This window comes from Felis catus, chromosome B1 (assembly GCF_018350175.1).
Source record: "Felis catus isolate Fca126 chromosome B1, F.catus_Fca126_mat1.0, whole genome shotgun sequence".
NCBI classification, from domain to species: domain Eukaryota; kingdom Metazoa; phylum Chordata; class Mammalia; order Carnivora; family Felidae; genus Felis; species Felis catus.
Window position 1 is genome coordinate 204,675,773 of NC_058371.1, and position 22,081 is coordinate 204,697,853.

The following is a 22,081-nucleotide window of genomic DNA, read 5'->3' on the forward strand; positions in this document are numbered from 1 at the left end:
TAAGAAATAGAAAACCCTTTTATTAACATGTTGTACATTTACAGTTTATTAGCTAATCAACATCAACATGCAAAAATAAGCGCTAAGTACAAACCTCTACGGTATGGTTTCATGTAAACTACAATGGTTCGTTGGATTTGGAAAGTCACCGGTGGTTACTTCAACTGAACTACTAGCTTCTGTAACGAACAGCGTTACGTCTACAGTTACGGAGCCATCGGCAAGGCCTCTGCAGAACTCGGTCCAGTGGATCTCCACGTGAATACATTCTCAAGCAGGAAATAAGGCGGCACGAATGACGTGACATTGAACCTAGCACACCCTAACCCCGCCCCGGCGCGCGGTCCTGGGGCCGCAGTGCGGTCCTGGTGCCTCCGGGCACCTCTCCGGGCCCAGGCTCAGGCCCCGGGGCTCGGCGGGCGGAGACAGGGTCCGGGGCGCGGAAAAACAACCGACTCCTGTTTCCGAAGAGGCCGAGAAGGTCTCTCTCTTTGTAAGGGGAAGGCGGCCAGGAGCTCGCGCGCGCTCCGGAGTCCTACCAGCGGAGAGGCTGTCCCCAAGCACACGCGTGCTGATCCGACTCCTCTCCTCTTAGGGGGCCCATCGTCGCTCACTGATCTTTGGTCGCAAGAAACAGAAACGCAGGCGGGCAGGGGCGCAGGGGCGCGGGGGCCCAGGGGCCCGGGGCGCGGGGCGGCCCGGCCTACATGATGTACACTTTCTCGGCTTGTGAGAAGTGGAACACTTCTTTGGTCCTCGGGCACACGACTTTGTCATCTTGACGGATAGACAGCAGAGACTGAAAGACAAGGGGCCGCACGCCAGCATGTAGACGGGCGCGCCCACCACCGCCGGCTGCGGGAGAGCTCCGCTCCCCTTGAGCCCTGCCCGCGAACCCCTGACCCTGCAGCGTTCTCCGGGGGCAGCGCGGGGCCGAGACGTCCGCACCTGGCGCAGAGCACCTGGCGCAGAGCACCTGGCGCAGAGCACCTGGCGCAGAGCACCTGGTGCAGAGCACCTGGCGCAGAGCAGGCGGAAGGCCAGGCGCGCCGCCGCCCCTAGCCCCTCCCAGGCCCCATGCCTCCCACTTCCAGCGCCACCTCGACCCTCCCGCAGCCCCTCCAGGCCCCGCTCCTCCACTTCCCGAGCCCCCTTCCAGGGCCCTCCCCCCTTCCCGCCCCCACCCCCGCCCTGCCCCTTACCCACTCCCCTTCCTAGGCTCCCCCTCCTCCAGGGCCCTTCCCTTCCCACCCCCTCTCAGGCCCTCCCCTGGACCTCCTGCCTCCCCAGCTTCCAGGGCCCTCCCCACCCCCTCCCCGGACCCGCCGCTCCCCACTCCTCTCCGGCCCTCCCCTCCACGCCCCCCCCAGCACCGCCCCTCGGCCCCGCCCCTCACGTTGTAGCCGTAGACGTAGCCGTTGGGCAGCATCATGGGCGGGTTGTTCTCGTTCATCACGTCGCCGGAGATCTTGCAGACCAGGCGGGAGTTGGCGCAGTGCGCCATGGGCAGCGGCTGCGCCAGCTTGTTCAGGGAGCGGCTGCACACGGGGCAGTCGGGGCTCTTGGAGCTGCCGTCCTCCTTGTAGCACTGTCTGTGCTCAGGTTAAGGAAGGGGCGCGGGGCAGGAAACAAGCCCAGAGCTCTCTTTCACGGCAGAGGAAACACTGCATCTGGCGGGGAAATGGCCCCACCGAGGAGGCCAGAGCACGTCCCGGCCACCCCAGCACGTTCCCACTCACGGCCCTCAGGGCAGGTCCCCTCACACGCAAAAGCAAACGGCCCGGGGTCCCAGGAGGCCCACGTGCTGCACTCGAGAGGGGCCCTCCGGCCTTGGGGTGGGAACCGTGTGAAGAAAGACGAAGCGCCTGGCCGCAGCCTGGGCTCAGACCCGCAGAAGTTGGGAGGGGATGCTCAGGAATCACACCGGGCAACAGTTCCGCATGGTGAGGGTCCCAGCCGCCAGAAGGCTGCGCACACTGGCGGCCATCCGGTCGGCGTGCAGCGTGCCAGGCCGCGTTTGGGGGCGAGAGAACACAAAGTGTGGCTCCGTGACCGGGTTCCCACAGACCAAGCGGGGCCCCGGGCACGCCCGCACCACCACCCGACTACCTAAGCGGGGCCCCCACAACACAAGCCAAGAGCACGGGTCTCGGGTTGGGAGGGCCACAGCCCCCGGCTTTTCCCGGGGGGGAGGCAAGGGCACGGAACCCCAGGCTCGGAAGGGCGGAGCTGGCGCGGGGCCCCTTGCCTGCCAGAAGGATACGGTGTCTTTATCGCCGAGAGGCCAGCCTGCAGCGTCAGGGTGAACACAGAGTTGTTCCCCAGCTGGTGCAGCCGGTAGTTGTCGTACCGGAACTGCTGGATCAGCATTCGCCACCGGGCAGGGTCCAGCAGGTCCTGGAAGAGACAGGGCAGAGCAGTGCTGGGGGCACCCCGGGGCCCACTGCCGTCCCGGGCAACAGAAGGTGGGCCCCCACGAGCCCACAGCCGCCAGCCGGAGAGCGGCACAGCGCGCCCGAAGCCCGGACCCCACGTCTGCCCACAGTGTGTTCTGTGCGGACAGATGATAGAGGGTGCGGGTCCTGTGTCCTCGCGGCAAGAAGGGGACTCAGTGGGTCTAAAGACAGCTCGACACGGATAAAGGCACTGAGGTTCCAGAGGAAAAGTCTCGCTCCAGAAAGGGACTTGCTGGCATGGGACCCAGCAGCCCAGCTCAGGGTGGAGAACCGCAGAACAGAACACGGGGCCTGATGAGCCCGTCTCCAGAGCTTTCCAAGTTCAGAGCCTATAAGAGCAGGGAGGGGAGGGCACACACCAACAGGAGGGAAACCCTGGACGTCAAGCACAAGGGTCAGGGGTCCCGCGTCAAGGCAGAGGCACAGGCAACTGCTGGGTGGGAGCCCCACGGGGAGCCCTAGTCCGGGGCAAATAGCACACTTCACTCCAATGTTAAAAACACGTGTCTTTAATGTTATTTTTACCACAGCAAAGCCCACAGAGGACCAAGCCCACAGTCCAGAGGCTCTGCAAACCCCTCTCTCAACAGACCCTTGGCCTCGGGCCACTGGTGTGGCCACCTCTCCGAGACCAGAGCACTTCATCCTGCCTCTCATGTGACCCACTTAGACCTGTGACTTCCTGCCACAAGGGGTCAGGGATGTGCCCCCTCGACACGGCCCCCAGGGCATGCCACCGCCTCAGCACTTCCCTTGACGGCCCGTGCCCCTCCGCTGAGACTGTGCGCGTCCCGGCCTTCCTCTCTTGTGCCGCCCAGCCTCCCTGACCCCCAGCCGGCCTTGGCTGTGCACTGGCTGCCGTGGTTTCTCTTCCACGCCGCCAGGATGTCTCCCAGACGGTCAGCCCTCTGGTCCTCAGGCTGCGATGGCAGCACCGGCCCTGCTCCTTCCTGCCACCGTGAGGCCTCTCCAGGGAGGAGAGTGGGCACGGGCCCCACGGATGCCATCCCGAGCAGGCCTTCTCACGCACTAAGGGCAGGCCCCTTCTGCACTCCTCGCAAACCTTCTCCAGAGCAGGGAAGAGACATGTGATCACGCCCAAGATCTCTGTGAACAGAGGCTGTATCACAGGACATGCCTGACACCTGAGGACTGTGTGCATCCAGTCGGGACAAAGAAGCAGCGTCCAGCAGCCCGGAGAAGGCCTGCGGCCAAGCACTTCAGTAAGTGGGGGCGAGGTCTGCTCTGCTGTGCCCGGGACAGGAGCTGGTGGCCCACAAAACCGCATGGGGCATGTGGGACCTCAGAGCCCAACGTCCAGGCTCAGAGAACAAGGCGGGTTCAGCCCACGGGGAAGGCAGTTCACTTCCCTCCCTCCTGGGGACAGGCTGACAACAGCGAGAGGGAACACCAGGGTCGAGTGCCGTGTCCCTCGCCGTGACAGTGTCGGCAGGTGGACCTCCAGGAGCCACAGGCTCAGGAAGGGGGTGGAGGCAGGGAGCCTCACCGGACCCTGCTGGTGCCACGATCCAGGGCTCCCAGGCGCGAGACTGTGAGGACTAAGCCGCCAAGCTTGTGGGATTGTCCCAGAGCCCAGGCGGACGACGACGGAAAACCGAGGGAGGAGCCGTGCAACGAACACCCAGAACTGGGGCCACAGCTGGGACAGTGTGGATGCGTGACCACACAGAGTCCATGCTGCGGCGATGGGACTGGTCCCACGCGGAGAGCCCCAGTCTTCACGGAGGGCGAGCGGCTAGGGGGTCAGGAGCGGGACGGCGGCAGGGAGGCCGAGGAAAGGCCAGCCCTGTCAGAGGCGGCAGAGAGTGCGGCGGCTTTGTGCTGCTGTCCCGGAGACCCCGGCGGACGGAGATGTGCGAGGACACTGAGAGTCCGACCGAGGTGGTCTCTAAGCAGAGTCCCATTTACAGTAACACACATGAAGACAAAAATGACTTCAGGGCGGAACTGCCCACCAAAGAAAGCAGAACTTTACGATCTGGAAACTTCTGTCCATGCTGCGAAACATGAGAAGGCTGCTCAGAAAGAGCATTAAGGGTCCAGCCAAGCGGCCTTTATAAGGACGCTCGTGTGGGCGTGACCAGACTGATGGCCAAGGGACCCCGACGGGCAGCAGCCACGGGAACGGGGGAAAGTTGCTGGAATTCCCAGACTTTCCAAGACGGGACCGTGAGCGACTCAGCTGTGAACACGCTGACGTTTTTCGAGACAAGAGAAGGAGGAACCCAAAGGCGGATCAAAGATCACCAGGGCTGCTCCTAGGCTTTGGGGGGTGGGGGGGCACTGCCTGATTTCGAGAGGCCAGACACCCTGCCCCAGCACCCAGCAAAGCCAAGGGGACTGGTTAGCGATGCTGCATGACCACGCCCCGCCCGGACCCCACGTGGACCCACAGAGACCCCGAAGAGAGGACGGAGGTCAGGAAGGACACTGGCAGTGAGGGAGAAAGGTGAGGGGAGCAGGTGTCACGCTCAGAGCCGAAGGGCCTTCTAGGCTGAGACCCCCGTGCGTCGTTCCGATCCAAACTTCTCCCCGGCCAAACAGGAACAAGATGGGAAAGGGCCTGTTTGGGGTGCTGGCCACACTCTGAACGTGGAAGTGACCACAGACGAAGTCCTCCCAAGCCCTGAGGGCCCACGGGCACGGGTTACCTTGTAGGGCGAGATGTGCGTGTCTGGTGGGAAGGCCAGCATGCCCATGACCTGGCGGACCTCGTCCAGCTGGCTCCCCTCGGCCTGACTGAAATGCTTTCTCGCGTGTCTGGAAAACAACATTTGGGGCCGTCTAAGTTTGCAGCTTTACCTTTAAGAGTCTGCGCTCACAGCGTATGCCGGAGCCTCAGTGCCGAAGAAGCCCCCTCCTCGTGTGCCCTGGGCCAGGGTCTGCCGGGAGCTCAGCTCAGCAGGGGCCCCTCCTCACGGACACAGGGTCGGAGGTGAGGTTCGAGGCACCGAGCATAGAATCCCACTCAGGGAACAGCCAGAGGCAGCGACCCAGCTGAAAAGGGCACCTGCCCAAGCTCTTCCAAGTGACCCCGGCCTACACGAACCCAAAGCCCAGCGACACTAATTGCGCCAGAACGCCCACCGGCCCCCCCCCCCCCCCCGCCCCCGGCACAGCCCTGGGAGGCCCCGGAGACAGTCCGTCCCCCCGGGTTCTGACTCTCAGGAGACACAGAGCCCACAGGTCGGGCCCCAGGGCTGTGCCTTCCCGCACAGGCCGCACCTGGGGACCCCACGTCCCCGTGCCTGCGTGCCAGCCTCCTTCCCAGAGGCCCCCCCCTCTGCCCTCACGCACGCCCTCGGTCCACCCCCTAAATGGCACGTCGCCGCGCCTGAGTGTCCTCCAGCCCGGGGCCGGCACCGTCCCAGGACAGGTGGACACAGCAGAACCCGCGGCCCTGTGCCCACACGGTAAGTCGGCTTCGTGCCGTCAGAACGGTCGTGTGCACCAGACAGGAGGAGCCTGGGTGCCCGGCTCCAGCGTCCTGCTTGGGGACGGGGAGAGAGGCCTCGAGTCACAGGCAGGGCCCAGCCAGTCAGGGCAGGCCTGCTGGACACTCCACGCTTCACCCCCCGGAGCCCAGAAGGCCTGCCCCGTGAAGTCAGGGAGGGAGTCTGCCCCCTGCAGAGAACCGGGAGACCACCTCCACGTACCTCACGGCGTCCAGTCTCTTGTTCTGCCGGATGAGTTCGATGAACTCCTGAATCCTGAGGCTGAATTCCAGGCAGCTCTGGGGGCAAAGACGAGACAAGGCCTGGGTAGCGTCCCCACACAGCTACGCCCACGGGCCGGCCCCGCCACACGGGCCGCACACCGCACTCCCTGCTGAGGGAGCTTCGAGCCAGCAGGGAGGTGGGACGGACGCCAAAGCTGTACTTTCAGCTGCAGCCCATGCCTCCCCAGCACGGCGGGAGCAGCGCCGCACCCAGGGGGCCGGGGCCTTGCGTGTGCACCCGTGGGCCAGGCTCGGGGATGGCGGGACAGGCACCCCCTGAGGGCGAGGATGCTGGAGGCTGAGGGTTCGGAGGGCCCGTGGCACCACTTCCCGTGTGTGTGAAGTGACCCCATGAAGACAAGTTTCCAGCCCCTTCACAATCCCGGCTGCTTCATCCGCACAAAGGCGTCAGCGGGTGGGCACGCTGTCACAGCCTTCTCCTAGCCCAGCTGCATTTCCCAGCTTCGGCCCCGGGGACCTGGCCTCAGGATCCCGTGTGGCACTGTCCACCTCAACCTGCTCCCCACGTGAGGCCCCAACACCCGGTTGGGAGAGGCTGGGAGGTGGTGTCTCGCAGGGGAGCAGAAGCAGGAGCGCCAAGCGGGGAGCAGGGGAGAGAACCTAGGTCCCCGAGCAGGGACACGGGTGAGGACCCTTGGGGTGGGGTGGGGTGGGGGTGGGGACAGTGCACAGGGACGCCGGGGACACATGTTCCAGGCAGAGAAAGAGCCAGTTCAAAGGCCCTGGGGAGGGCGGGGGTGCCGGGATTTGCAGAGGGCACAGGGGGCGCGAGGTCTGGGGCAGCAGTGGCCGGTGGGCCTCGTGGGGCAGTGAGGGGCAGCTGACAGGGTGCAGCACCAGCACGGTCATTTGTGTGGAAGCCCAAACGCTAACTCTGAAATCTCAACAATGCCGGTCCAATTTGGGTTCAAACTCTGACTGAGGATGGGTGAAGGCAGGCAAAATTAACTTCTGTGACCTAAGATGAAAAGCTGGATTATTCTACAAAAGTAGTAATTTAAACTATAGGATCTTTGTGGTTTCAGAAAACGCTCAGTATTTCCAACCAGAAACAGAATAAGCGGAGTTAACGGAATAGGAAAATCTCTGGGGTTTCCACGATTTGCCACTCCGTCTTCTGTCGCACCTGGATCGCAGGGTGGTGCAGACAGAGTTCTACGTGGTGAGCCAGTCAGCCAGCCCCAAGCGTCTCAACTGTAACTCGAGTCTACCAGTCACGTGGACTTTTCCCACCCGGGAACGTGCCTCCGAACGTGCACACGGACATTCTGACGAAGGGTCTCAGCCGGACCCCTGCGAGGGCGCCTCCAGGGACACGAGGGCAGAGCACCGGCTGACGGGACCTACCTTGGGGCCCGCCAGGCCGTCGGAGGCAAAGGTGCCGAGAACCACCTACCTGGTGCCCAACACGTCCACAACACAGGTGCTCGGGGCAAGCGGTTTCCCCGCCCTCACCCCACCTCCCCTGCCCTCTGCACCAAGGTAGCGGTCCGTCCTGGCCCCCAAATGGATGGAGCAGATGCCACGTGCTGAGTGGCGGGCCCGGCACCAACTGTAAACAGAAAGGAGGTCCCACCCGCAATGACGTGCTCCCTTCCGAGTTCAGACCAGCAGAAGCCAAGGGGGGGGAGCCCGGGGAGGGGAGATGCCCTGCCTGCCTCCCCAGGGCGGCCGACGATCGCCGCTCTGGGCTCAGGGGAGGCCAGGAGCTCTAACAACAGGGGGGAGCCACCAGGCGGATGTCCCAGGTGAGAGCGCCACGGTGCGTTCCACGACAGCTCCTACGACTGCACGTGCAGACGCGTTCGAGGATTTATAACGGCTCTGCTCTCGCAGCTCACCTTCCGGTCTCACCGGCAAATACAAACGAACTGGAAGTCGGGTGCCCAGACTCCAGCACGAGACAGCACAATTCTAGGGGATCGTGCCAAGCACCCACGGCTGAATAGCGTCCCTCGGGTGCTACCTGGGGGGGGGGGCCTGGCGCCTTCACGGTTGTGACCCCACCGGCTTTCCGGACACGCAGCCTGTGTGCTGCCGCTCCAATTGCCCTGAAGCGTCTGGACCCCAGAGTCAACAGACGCGCACTCGGCACACCCATCGGGAAACTCGGGTCTCAAATCTGTTTTCTGGCAGAGGGCCTCTGACTGCTCCGAGGGGTTTGCTGTGGTCCAGCACGGCCCCTCCCCGGCCTGCGCGCGTGAGCGCACGCATGTACCCACACACACGTGCGCTGCGGGTACTTCGCTGCTCTACCCTGTTCGGCCGCACTTCGTAACAAGCCTATCTTCACGCCCAACGCACTTCGGGGTGGCTGTCCACGTGCTTTCCAGCGCACGGGCCGGTGACAAGAAGCTGCCAGCCGCGGACTCGGCCGCCTGCCCACCCGCCCTCCCCCACCGTGGCTGTGAGGCCCCGCCTGAGACCCGGCCCAGGGGGACGTGCCCTGGCCAAGCAGCAGTGTTGTCTGGAGGCATCGGGGCTTGCAGAAACTGGCTGTCAGGACGGGAAGCCTACGTTCCTTCTGGCCTGGTTCCCACCGTGTGGCACAGCTGTGGGGGCTGGAGCAGGAGCGCAGGGTAAGTGTTACATACCAATTCTGGCTTTCCTTTTATGGTTTCCATACCAAGATCCTCACTCTCTTTAGGGGAGCCACTGGCCACTCTACTTTTCCGTCCCGTCTTCGCGTCGTGCTCGCTTTGGCGGCCCTGAGTGGCAGAGAGCGTCACCCTTGGCTGGTGACTATATGCACACGACAAGCTCAACCGGGGAGAGGTTAAAGGCGCTCGGTTTAGAAAACAGAAAACAAACAGTTTTTCTAACGGAGGCAGGGGAAGGTTAATAGAAGTTAAACATTTCTGCAAGCCCCATGGTGACAACACCTTTCAGTAAGCACGTTTAAATTCTGCAATTTAAGTGTCCATTTTTTAAGCTGCTTGTATTGTAGCTCTCAAGAAAACCTAGCACTTAGCACCTTGGCAGGTGGACAACGCTTCCCGGCGGGGCTCTCCTGTACCGGTGACTGAGGGGCTGGGCGAGCCGGAGGGACCCGGCACACGCAGGCAGTCGGCACCTCGCCCCTTCAGAACCTCATGCTCAGGCCATTTGTCAAACCGTAATGCAGAGGGGGTGCACTTTTCAGGGATTTTACCCAAAACCCAAACACCGTGACCAAAACCGAAACCCCACACCCCACCCCACCAACCGGAAGCACAGAACTCTGAACCAACAGGTGAAGAAGCCTCGGTTCCCGCCGGGGCTCGCCCGCCAGCCCCGCCCCGCCCCCGCCCCCGCCAGCCCCGCCCCGCCCCCGCCCCCGCCAGCCCCGCCCCGCGCCCGCACACCTTCATCTTGCGCAGCCGGGACTTGTTGTCGTGGCACCAGGCCAGGCAGGTGGCGGTCTCGCGCCTCTCCAGGGACTCCTCCACTTCTTTGGCAGTCAGGAACATCTCGATGTTCACTAAGTCCTTAGGGGAGGGTAGCGACGTGAGCTCCGTGCACTGGGCTCTGGGACCCCCGCACCCAGGCCCCATGTGCTCTGCGCTCCCTCCGGTTCGGCGGGGCCCAGCCTGGCAGAAGGGCTCGGCCCGAGGCTCTTGTGGGCCGTCTGAGCCCCGCGGCCCCAGCACAGCGGGCCGGGCACACCAGCCCCAGCACCGGCTGAGCTCAGCGGCCCCAGCACGCCAACCCCAGCACCAGGCCGAGCACAGCGGCCCGAACACCCTGCCCAAGGCCCGTTCTGCGCCCACATACGGTCTCCCAAGAGCAGCTGTGGGCCCCAAACCAAAGCCCCGGTTTAGAACCTTCCCCCTCCCGGCGGGAACGTACGCCTGACCCCATTTCACCCCTTCACAATTAGATCCGGGAATCCATACCCTCATTTTCTGGGCTTTTTTTTTCCTCTGAGATTTTAGAGAAGGGGCAGTGAGGGTGGATGAGCAGGGCGGTCTCTGTGTCACGTTTGCTCTTTCCCCTTCTCTGGTGCCTGTGCAATTGGGGAAGCAGCCTACACAGCCGCATCTGCTGCGCTCTGGCGGATCTAGGCAGGCCCAGGGACTCGGGGTAAGGACAGCCACTAGCCCCGTCACATGTCTGCGAGAGTGAAGGAGCCCACGGGGTGCCCGGGGCCTGCACGTCCCCAGCAAGGGGCTGGAGCACCGCCAACAACAAGGATGTGGCCATGCAGGCTGGGAAGAGACAGTGGATGCTTGCACATCACCAAAGGGACAAGCCGTGAGGAAAACGAATGTCAAGCGGGAAGTTTCTCCCCCTTCTGGAATGACCGGAGCAAACACCGTTACTGAAGATCAGTGTCTCGCTAAGCGGAGGGGAAGCGTCCAGCACGAACCCTCGGGGGAGGGTTGAACCACTTGAACTCTCGGGGGAACCGTGCTGCTCTGCATGCCAGTGTCCTGTGGCCAGCAGGCGAGCGTTGGCTGCACACACATCCCGGTGTCCTCAGGCAGGCCTCACACGGAGCCACTTGGCACGGCAAAGTGTGGGACGAGTCCGCTCTCTTGCCATGCTGTCTCCACGTAAGGTCTGCCCTGGGGCCAACCAAGTCAGGAGCTCACCACCGAGCTTCCCAGCCTCGGCAGCCAGGGCCGCGGCCTGCTTCTCGCACAAGCGGTGTCTGGAGAACGGAGGACTGTGGCAGAAGACGGGAACTTTCAAGTAAAAGTGACCAAAGCGAAAGCCAGAAACTTTCCTTTCTTTCTGCACGTTAAGAAGTACATCCTGGACAGGGGCCCGGGTGGCTCAGTCGGTGGTTAAGCGTCCGACTCGGTTTTGGCTCGGGTCATGATCTCACAGTGTGTGAATTTGAGCCCCGCCTTGGGATTTTTTCTGACAGTGCAGAGCCTGCTTGGGATTCTCCTGTTCCTCCTCTCTGCTCCTCCCCTGCTCATGCGTGGGCACTCTCTCTCAAAAATAGATAAACTTCAAAAAAAAAAAAAACAGTACGTTACAGCTAACGATGCTGCAGTATCATTAACACCGGATGTTTATCGCAAAAGTAACCAGAAAACATACTAATCAGAGTGCCACCACACGGCGACCCTTGGGCTCAGCCACACCAGGGCCGAGGCCAGCACAGGGACTGCTGGGGCGTGTCGCCGTAGAAGGCAATAGCCAGGCTCCGGCAGAAGAGTAGCTGACCTAAGGACGGGGGTTGTGCCACTGTCAGGGTCGGCGCCCTGGACACGGCCCGTGAGCTCTGCGGGTTTCTGAACGGAGGAGCTTAACGGAGGGCAGTCTGGGGTGGGTCACCCCAGGGCCGCTTCACCCAAGTCGTCAGGAGCCACCGGACGGATCCCCAAGCTCATACGGCCGGAGACCCAACCGTGGCTCCCCTGCCCCACGTCCTGACTGCCAAGTTTGGGGTGAGGGCAGGAGCAAGCAGCAGGACAGCAAGCTCGGAGGGGGGCCGGCCCAGTGAGAGAGGGCTCCGTCCTCACGCAGGGGCGGTGGGGGGCAGCTAAGACTCCCGCAGTGCTCCCCGGTTCCCACCCCGCCCCCACCTCGCCCTCCCGACGCGAGCTGACGGGTAAGCGCCGCGCGCACACACACGCCTCGCACGCCGGTGTTCCTACTTCTTAAGCGGGGCGAGGGCCAGCACGGCGTCTCAGAGGTTGGCTGTCTTCTTGAGCCACTCCTTCCGCCGTTTCTCTGGCATTTTCTTCTCTTTTCTAGAACCTCCCTAACGGGCAAATGCTGGGTCTCCTACACTAGGATCGTCTTTGTCTACTTCCGTCTCTGGTTGCGAGTTTCGCCCTGAATTTAGAGGCGGTCTCCCCTGCTCGCGTGTCAGGGTCCACCTGTGTGTTTGACCGGTGCAGCCTCTGAGTCTGGATCCTTCGCATCTTTCTCCTTCCTGCCCACGGGGTCTCCGAGGTCCACGCGTGGCCCCTGGGTTGGGGGACTCACACCAGAGGCGCCACGCTGGACGGTGGAGGTGGGCCAGCATGCGCAACACGCGTGGAAGCTGGAAACCGTCCCAGACGATCAGGTGCTGGCCCCGCGTGAGAAGCCAGACGGCGCACGAAGACACCCCTGGGGCTGTGCCTCTCCTCCAACACCGAGGCTCCGTGTGGGGCACGCGGCCCCATCCGGGCGGCCCCGGAGCTCTCTCTCCACGGCGTCTTGGGATGGACGGAAGTTAAACGTTAAGGAACCTTGATACACCAGCGTCTTCGCCGGTGACGGCACCCCACTCTGCTGGGAGCCCTCCCCCCACCCAAGGGCATGAGGGTCCTCCTACACTTCCTGCTGCAAACAGCTGCGGTCCTGGGTTCCACCTGGAAATGCTGCAGGGCCCCCTTCGTAGGATGCCCACGGTCTGACCACTGCCATCACCGTGAATCACAGTACGGTCCCCCTCTGCCGCCCACAGTCTGTTCTCACAGAGCAACCAGGGTGAGCCTATTAAAGCAATGCCTCCAGGGGCGCCTGGGGGGCTCAGTCGGTTGAGCGTCCGGCTTCGGCTCAGGTCATGATCTCACGGCCTGTGAGTTCAAGCCCTGTATCGGGCTCTGTGCTGACAGCTCGGAGCCTGGAGCCTGCTTCGCATTCTGTGTCTCCCTCGCTCTCTGCCCCTCCCCCACTCACGCTCTGTCTCTGTCTCAAAAATAAGCAAACATTAAAAAAAAAGCAATGCGTCCAACTCAACCCCCACCCCCCCACCATGCACACATTTCAGTTGAGGGGAAACCCCAATCGATGAGTTCCACATACGCTCAGACACCCGCCCCAAATATATGGCAGCTCCCGGGCCTGGGACCCTCCCCTCATCTCTGCAAGCCCACCCCAACCAACTTTTTTTTTTTTTTTTACTTAATGTTTACTTATTTTGAAGGGGAGCAGGGGAGGAGCAGAGAGAACACCAAGCAGGCTCCACCCTGTCAGCACAGAACCCCACACAAGGCTCAAACCCACCAACGTGAGACCCTGACCCGGGCAGAAATCAGGAGTTGGACTGAGCCACTCAGGTGCCCCCCGAAACCAACCTTCTGAAAAATCCCCAGTCCTCCTGCCCCTGTGCCCTGTACACATCCTGTTTGACTCACGCCTCTCTCCCCATCAAAGCACACGTTCGGGGCCAGGAGCATTCGGCCACTCCCTCAGGGGGCAGGAAGACGGAGGGCGGGGCGTCTGTGAGAAGCCCAACGACCACCGCGGATGCACAGGCCGTGCCAGGCAAACAGGAGGACAGGACGCCCCGACAGTCAGGCACGAGCTGGCTGCACTGGGCAGGGAAGGTCAGGGAAAGAAAAGCGTGGGAGGAACAGGCTCGAGGCACCACTGGGTGCCGCGCAGAGACTGGTGGGTGGGGAGGCGGGTGTGCTATGGACCCCCCGCCACGGTAGACGCCGCCCTCGGGAGACCAGAGGGACCGCTGCCCAACGGCAGAGGGGCAGCCCCCAGCTGAACCGGCCCGGAGGCCAGAGAAAGGTGCACACGGCTCCGTGAGGCCCCCGGAAAGGGAGCGAGGGCCCCGCGTGCCAACCTAGATGGCTGCAGACACATCCCGGTGTCCTCGGGCAGGCCTCCCCCGGAGCCGCTCGTCACTTCGGAAGCCGGCCCGCGCGGCTCCCGAGCCACCGAAAGGGGAGCGCGTGTGCGTGCGGGTGTCGGCCTCTCTACCCGGAGGGACCTGCCCCGGGGAGCTGGCCCCCGCGGCCCCGCCCCGCGCCCAGGCCCACCTCGATGCCGCTCTGGCGGGCCAGCTTCACGGCCGTGTTGTAGTAGCCGCAGCGCAGCAGGTGCTCCACCATCATGCGGTCCATGCGCTTCCTCTTCCACATGCTGGCCGCCGCGGGCTGGTCGCTGCTGTGCTCCTTGAGGTGCTCGATCCTGCGCTTGCACAGCTTGGCGCTCTCGTCCTCCGCCTGGATGGACTCCACCGCCTGCGACACGACACGCAACGGAGAGGCGCTCGGGGCGGGGCGGCGGCCAGCCTGCCCCACCCCCAACACCCGCAAACGGGAGGCAAGAACAAATCCGAGGACGACGGCAGGGGACGGCCGGGCCGGGTGACGGGCGGCCAAAGGGAGGGTCCCACACACGCCCCGGAGGCAGGTGCGGCTGCATCCTGTCATTCCCGAGAAGGCAAGTCAACACCCACGGCTCTGTGGCCCCCACCCGCTCTTCCGCGACTGCCCAACGTGCTCTGCTGCTGTGCTGCCAGACGCGTAGTTTTGAACTCGCTTCCCGGTTAAGTAAACCACCTGTTATGTCACGACTACCTCTCGTGACACTTTGTGCGGCTCCCCAGAAGTGTTACGTGCCGGCGCCGTCCGCGACGGCAGCCGACTCTCGAGCACCACCAACCGTGGCGCCGGTGTCACAGCCGGCTGGCGCTCGTCGGGCACGGTCCGCTCCTCTGCGGCTTCCGCCTGCTGCCAGGGTAGCTGCTAACCCTTTGGAAGTGGTTTTCTTCCTCCTGCCGCTTTTCAGATTTTTCTCTCTTTTCAGTTTCACAATGTGAAATCCTAGGTAGGTCTATTTTTATTTGTCCCATTTAGGACTCTGACCTGGCGACTCCCACAGTTCTGAAAATCTCAGCCATTCCCCCTGCACCGTCCCTTGGCTTTGGTCAAAGTCTTTGCTCTATTCTCCCAGGCCTCCTACCCTCTTATGCATTTTCGCGTTCTCCTGCTCTCTGTGTTGCATTCTAGATAATTTCTTCACACCTACCTTCCAGTTCACAAATTCTCTCTTTACCTTGGTCTGACTGTTAAATGTTGAAAAGTCTGTTACGAGCAAACACTTGCGTCTTTCGTCTCAGTTATTATACTTTTAATCTCTCGAAGTTCTGTTTGGTTCGCTTTAAACCCACTCACACTGTACACTTCCCGTCCCCTGTGTCCCCCGCAGATGGTCTCAGCTGTCTGTTCTTCAGACGTGGCGGAGTCGGGCGGGGCCCGACAGCCTCCACGCCGTACCCCCCGAAGACCGCGAGGCGTCCACCGTTTCTGCCGTGCCTCGGCCACACGTCCCGTGTGTCCGGTCATCTTACTCGACAGATGCGACGCCCTGACGGAAGCTGTCCCCCGCCCGAGAAGCGCTGCGGTCCGCCTGGCGCCTGGAGGTACCACCGGTGGGGACCGCTGGCACCAAGTCGAAGAGGAGGGGTCGTGGCTCACCTGGCTGTCCCGAAACCGGCCGCGATGTCTGCCCCTGGGGCACCCTCACCTGACAAGCAGGGCTAGCGGGCCCCGGCCAGCAAGGCCCTCAGAGGGCTCACCTGTGTGATGCAGTCCCCAGGGCGGCAGGGGGTCCCGCCCTTCTCTCCTCTTGTCCCCTGCCCTCCGATTCTGGCGATAAACTTTGTCTCGTGAGCCCTTTGACATGTTCAGCGAGATGTTTTACAATAGCTTCTGGTATTTTCCAGGTTGTTCTCGCTGGGCGTAGTGTACACCCTTCCTAGCTCTCCCGGCTTCGTGAGAAACCCGACACAAAGTTCTGAGGTGAGATTCTGGAAGTAAGAAGTCATCTGTCTCCCCATCTGCCCCTGGGACACTCTGGTGCCAGGACGACCCGGCCTCACAGGAAGGGGAGCGTGGAACTGGAAGCCGGCCTGCCATTCCCACGGAGGGCGCAGGGCACACACGGCGTGGAGTGGCTCGCCCCTCCCGCACTCTGGCCCTGAAAGCCCACCTCCCCACCCCAGGGCTGCCTGGCCTCTGCCGTGGCCCCGATCCCACAGAAGACGGCCCCTTTTTGGGACAGCCCGGGCACACGGTGAGGCCGGGGCCACGGACCCACGCCGCAGCCCGAGCACCGGGGGGCAGACAGGACGGTCCGGAAGCCACACTCACCTTCCTCTTGAGGACGCTGAGCTTCTCCACCACGCCATCCAGAAGGCTGACCACAGAGTCCACGGCGGGGCAGCCGCTCAACGTCTTCTCCAGCTCAGCCACCACCATGGTGACGTGGCTCGTCTCTCGGTCAATGTTTTTCTGAGCAGCCCGGAAGCGTTTATTCAGTGTTTCATAGGGCACCTAGGGAAGAGAGGCAGCTGGCGTGTGAGCACCGCCGTCCTACGTGCGGGACCCCAGACCTCCTTCCTGGTACTTCGTCAGGCAGAAGTCCTAGGCTTCCAGGGGTCTAAACACACGTCTACTACCCACAAAGGGCCTGTGTGAACCGAGGACCATTCGTGTTCCTGGACGAGGACGCTAATGTGAGGATGTGTCCTGTCCCCAAATCCACAGAGGTAGTGCAGCTGCACTCTTTCTGGAGAACGTTTACGGGTACATTGTGACGAAGTAATCCCCACGTTCATCCAGAATGGCAAACAGTTAAGGAAACGACTGAAAACGCGTAGTGCTGGGGGCTGCAGAGGGCCCATGATGGGCCCGGTGGGGGCAGCGGGGACGTAACAGCGGGGGGTCACGCAGGACGAGGGGGAGGGCGCGCCAGCACCTACGGGAAATCGTGAGCGCGCGTTTAACTACTACGTGAACCGCCTTCCCCTAATACCCACCAAGGATGGCGTGTCCTTCCAGAGAGAACACCCCTCCCAGCCCTCCTCCCGGCTGCGGGCCCAGCACCTCCCACCCACCGAGGGCCAGCAGTCACTGCAGAAATCTGTGACAAGCCGCGCCAAGCGCACACCTTCCCTACAGTGGTGCCGACCACGGGGAAGGATCCGCTCCCAAGGGGCACCGCGCTCGGTGGGGAGGAGCCGGGATTCCCAGGGGCGGAGACGCCAAGGTGACAGCATAAACCAGAAGGGCCGGACCCGGCCAAGGAGGGCCACGGCAACAGGACTCTTCCCCGGGACCCGGCGAGGCCACCGCCGTCCTGTCCCGGCTGCCACTCCCACCTCGCCTCTGTTGGGCACACAGTGGCAGTGGGCAAACACTCCTGTCCACACCTTGGGTCTTATCGGCCCAAGAGGCACAACACCACTGGACAAGCCACGGGCGCCACACGGGGAGGTCTCGTCCCCTGCAGCCTCCACGCTGGGTCCGGCACGAGCAAGACACGAGAGTCTCTGAGAGGAAACAGAGCAGGGCCATCCCCAACGTGGGGTGACACACGACCACCCACGGCACCTGCGCCTCTTCAGCTGCGTGAGGTCGACGGCCAACCAGGTCTGTCCTGATCTCACAGTCCCTGACGGGCGTGGACGAGGGGGAAGCTGCAGGCAGACGGCCGGCCGCAGACACGCACCTGTCCCCGCACCCAGGGGAAGAGACACCCCGCGCCGAGCCTCAGTTCTGTCACGCGTACCTCGCAAGAGAGTAACAGAGCGCAGCACAGAGACCTGGGTGCTCGCGCTCGCTCGACTCCGGTCAACCTCAGAGGAGGCGCCGAAGCCGGGTGCTGGTGGGATGCTGCCACGAGCAGACTCCCTTTCAGAATCCCGGGCTGTTCTCAGAGCCTCCACCCACCCCAGCGGCCCCGCAAACCGACCGTGTGAGGACAGGTGTGTGTCTAACCTGACCCGGCCGGCACTTTCGTAAGACACAATAAACAGGATTACTGCAAAACGTACTGAGACAAATCCCGTGACGCACAGTAACAAAAGCTTCAAAGTTTTACTCTCCGATTCAGACGTTAAAACTACACTTCAATAAACGCGGTCAAAAGGAAAAGAGAAAAAGTCACACGTCCGCACCCACAGTCAGTCCGAGCACGCGCCAGGCGACGGTAGCGTCCCCGCTCCACGCGGCTGTAAGGCAGGTGAGCACCACTGTGCTCTGTCACCCACGCTGGACACGGTCGTGCTCCTAAGTGCCAGCAAGACTCTGCGTGGTCGACATACCCGCGCTCGGCGGGTGACAGCACGGGACTCACAGGAGTGACGTGTCTCAGCATCCCGCCTTCCACTCGGGACACCCGGCCCGAGGCTCGTCCCACGGGGCCAAAGGGGACACAAGAGGAGGGTCCCAAGCAGGTGCCACAGGCTTGAGCCCTCCACTTGTAACCTGTATCCAAAAAGGAAGCCGGCAGCGCCCTGACATTCACCTTCAGTGCGTCATCAACATCCAGGCCCGACAACGCATGTTGTGAGGTTACGAAGTGAATTACTCTCTCTCTCTCTCTCTCTCTCTTTTCTCTCTCTCTCTCTCTCTCTCTCTCTCTCTCTCTCTCTCTCTCTCTCTCTCTCGACGACCTGATGCGCTTCTGGGTGCGGCTAACAAAACCACGTGACAGCACTGCTGGTGGCGCCGAGCCCGGCCGTGCTCCTCTCCTGCCCGCCGTGTGACCCGACCCGAGCCCGCCCCTCAGCCGCCGCTCCTGGCTCGGACCTCCGGATGGCCCTGCCGCGTGCCTCCTGCGCCGCTCTTCCCACCCGAGGACTGGCCTCCTGCCCTCTGGGCTCCGGCCCCTGTGAGGGCCTCACCTTCTGCTGCCCACACCCCCATCTGCCCAAGCCCCCCACCAGCCTGGGCCGCACCCGGAGGTCGGCGTGGGACCAAGGCCAGGGATGTGAGCGCCCGCCACCGCCCCTCCGCAAACACGCAGCAGGAGCTCCCAGAGCACGGAGCCGCCTCCTGGGCCAACTTCCGGCCCGAGGACACAGGGCAGCTGACCCCGGAAGGCTCCTCAGCCTCTGCCCGCAGGGCCCGCAGCCTGGGGTCCCTGCCTTTCCCCAGCTGCCCCCTGCCGCTCCATCACCAACGGCTCCTTCACAGGCTCCTTCCAAAAGGCCTTTTGCCAAATGAAGGAATGGAATTTCAGAAATGCTGAAGATTCTGAACCAAGCAACCATCATTCAAGAAGGAGGGCAAAATTAAGACACTTCCAAACACGGAGACACTGCCAAGTTGAGCACCCACAGCCTTTTCTGGGAGGAAAATGACTCAGAGAGTCCTCCACGAAGCAAGAATAACCACATGAATGAGAAGAAACAACAAGATACAAGAAAGAGCTGAGAGGAAAGAAACGAGTAAAAAATACAATCAAACCAAGAGGGGAAAAAAACAGGCAGTTAGTTTAAAAGGAAAAAGAAAATCCATGGCCTAAGTAACGTGGATATGGGGACGATAAGTTTCAGAGATTTTGAAAGAATCCCAAAATAAGAGGCAGACACTAAAAACATACTCTTAAATGTATAGGCAACAAAACAGAAGTAGACAAATGGGGACACCAGGCTGAAAGCACCCAAGGAAAAGGGCTGGAGCAGACATTTCTCCAAAGAAGACGCCGTGGCCGACCCGCGAACGGAAAGGTGCTCGGCGTCACCGAGCCTCAGGGAAATGCAGAGCGGAACCAGGAGACCCCACGTCACACCCCGGGGGAAGACGGCCCTCAGAAAAGCGGGTCCACGGGCCTCGGGAGGGTGTGGGGAAACTGGGAGCCCGCGCTGTCGGTGGGGATGTAAACTGGTGCAGCCACCATGGAAAACAATGTGGCAGGTCCCCCCAAAATCACACGGGGAGCCCCTGTGATCCGGTAAGCCCACACCCGCCTCCCCCTGTGACCCAGCAAGCCCACGCCCGCCTCCCCCCGTGACCCAGTAAGCCCACACCTGCCGCCCCCTGCAACCCAGCAAGCCCACGCCTGCCTCCCCCTGCCATCCAGTAAGCCCACGCCTGCCTCCCCCTGCGACCCAGTAAGCCCACGCCCGCCTCCCCCTGTCATCCAGTAAGCCCACGCCTGCCTCCCCCCGCGACCCAGTAAGCCCACGCCTGCCTCCCCCTGCGATCCAGCAAGCCCACGCCCGCCTCCCCCTGCCATCCAGTAAGCCCACGCCTGCCTCCCCTGCCATCCAGTAAGCCCACACCTGCCGCCCCCTGTGACCCAGCAAGCCCACGCCCGCCTCCCCCTGCCATCCAGCAAGCCCACGCCTGCCTCCCCCTGCCATCCAGTAAGCCCACGCCCGCCTCCCCGAGACCCAGCAAGCCCACGCCTGCCTCCCCTTGCCATCCAGTAAGCCCACGCCCGCCTCCCCGAGACCCAGTAAGCCCACGCCCGCCTCCCCCTGCCATCCAGCAAGCCCACGCCCGCCTCCCCCTGCCATCCAGCAAGCCCACCCCTGCCTCCCCCTGCCATCCGGCAAACCCACGCCTGCCTCCCCCTGCCATCCAATAAGCCCACACCTGCCTTCCCCTGCCATCCAGTAAGCCCACACCCTCCTCCCCCTGCCATCCAGTAAGCCCACGTCTGGCCCAGGTGTGAGCCCAGAAGAACTGAGAGCAGGGTCTCCAAGAGGTGTGTGCACCCCACGTTCACAGCAGAAGCGTTCACATCAGCTAAAATGAACAAGAACCCAGAGTCCGTTGACAGACGCGCGGGTAAGAAAACGTGGTCCACCCGACGAGAGGAAGTCCTGACAACTGGTGTGACACGGGTGACCTTGCAGGACACTGTGCCAAGTGGCATAGCCAGGCACAGAAAGACTAAGCCGTGTGATTCTTCCTACTTGAGACAGAGGAGCCGTGTGATCAGAAGCACAACACAGAAGAGCGGCTGCCAGGGGCTGGGGGGCAGGGGGAGCTGTTTAATGTGCAACCGGGACTGAATGTGTCCCCCATAGTTTGTGCATTGAAATACCACCCCCACTGGGATGGCGTATGGAGACGGGAGCTCTGGGAGGTGACTGGGTTACCCGGGTGGGGTCCTGAAGACTGGAATCAGCGTCCTTACAACAGGGACCATTCACTCTTCACCACACGCAATGCAGACGGACGGTGGCCATCGGCAACCCGGAGGAGGCCCTCACCAGAACCACACCGGCCCAACGCCCTAGCCTCCAGAGCTTGGAGAATACCTTCCTGGGGCTTATAAGCACGCGGTCCACAGCACTTTGGATTGACTGAGACAAACGGGTACATAGCTCCAGTTGCGCAAGGCGAAAAGGTCTGGACACCTGCCGCACACTTAAAAAGGCCTGAGATGGCTGGTTCGCATAACGTTTCACCACCACGAAAACGATATTCCCGCTACTGATGCTACATGACAATGGTATCTGATTTCAAGACTTAACCGTGAAGCTATAGCGATCAAGACAGTGTGGCCTTCGTGCAGCAACACAGGGACCGGCGGAGTGTGGAGAACCCCGAAATGGACCCTCATCGTGTTCTGTCCAAGGAGACAAGCAATCCAGGGCGGAGAGGACCATCTAGACAGTGACATGGGAGGGGGAAGGCTTCAGTCTATACCTCAGGTGGTCCATAAACCCCCCCTTAGAAGATCATGGACTCAGGGACCCAAACAGAAAAGCTACAACTACAGAACTTCTAGATGGGCACATAGAAGAAAATCTTCATAACCCTAAGACAAGCAAAGTCTCCTAAAGGGATATAGAATGCACTGACTATAAAAGAAAAATTGATCAATTACACCTTATCAGAACAAAATTCTGCTCTTTGAAAGACAACTTAAGAATAAAGACAACTATGGCAAGACTAGGAGAAAACATTTACCATATGGAAATCTGACAAAGGACCTGTACCTAGAACATACTTAGAACTCTTACGACTCAAGACCAAGACAATCCCATTTTTAAAAATATTTATTTTGAGACAGAGAGAGAGAGAGAGAGAGAGAGAGAGGGAGAGAGAGCGCACATATGCAGGGGAGGAGCAGAGAGAGTGAACCCCAAGCAGGCTCTGTGCCACCAGGGCAGAGCTCCACGCAGGGCTTGAACTCACAACCGTGAGATCATGATGTGAGCTGAAGTCAAGAACCAGACACTAAACCGGATGCACAACTGACTGAGTCACCCAGGCGCCCCTGGGAGGGTTAATTTTATGTGTTGCCGACCTGACTGGGCTACGAGGTGCGCAGACACTGGGGGAGACACGGCTCTCGGTATGAATGGACATCAGCATTTGGGTGACGGGCTGAGTAGAGCAGGAGGACTCCCCAGCAGGGGTGGGCCTCCTCCAATCCACCCAGACCTGGAGGG

At 61.9% G+C, this 22,081-nt stretch overlaps 1 protein-coding gene across 3 annotated transcripts in view; it reads right to left on the reverse strand.

Annotated features, from left to right (window-relative positions):
* Positions 1–22,081, reverse strand: part of MAEA (macrophage erythroblast attacher, E3 ubiquitin ligase) — a 38,189-nt gene continuing 16,108 nt past the window's right edge. Inside the window, exons 2-10 of one of the 3 annotated variants that reach the window (XM_023253355.2) lie at positions 16,035–16,217; positions 13,917–14,120; positions 9,561–9,683; positions 8,811–8,924; positions 6,134–6,210; positions 5,129–5,237; positions 2,264–2,397; positions 1,397–1,592; positions 1–799 (exon numbers count right to left, since the gene is read on the reverse strand). In XM_023253355.2, the coding sequence (XP_023109123.1) occupies positions 704–799; positions 1,397–1,592; positions 2,264–2,397; positions 5,129–5,237; positions 6,134–6,210; positions 8,811–8,924; positions 9,561–9,683; positions 13,917–14,120; positions 16,035–16,217 (1,236 nt within the window). In that variant the 3' untranslated portion in view covers positions 1–703. The remainder of the gene's footprint in view (positions 800–1,396; positions 1,593–2,263; positions 2,398–5,128; positions 5,238–6,133; positions 6,211–8,810; positions 8,925–9,560; positions 9,684–13,916; positions 14,121–16,034; positions 16,218–22,081) is intronic. The other 2 variants (XM_023253356.2, XM_023253357.2) reach the window with 2 other exon arrangements.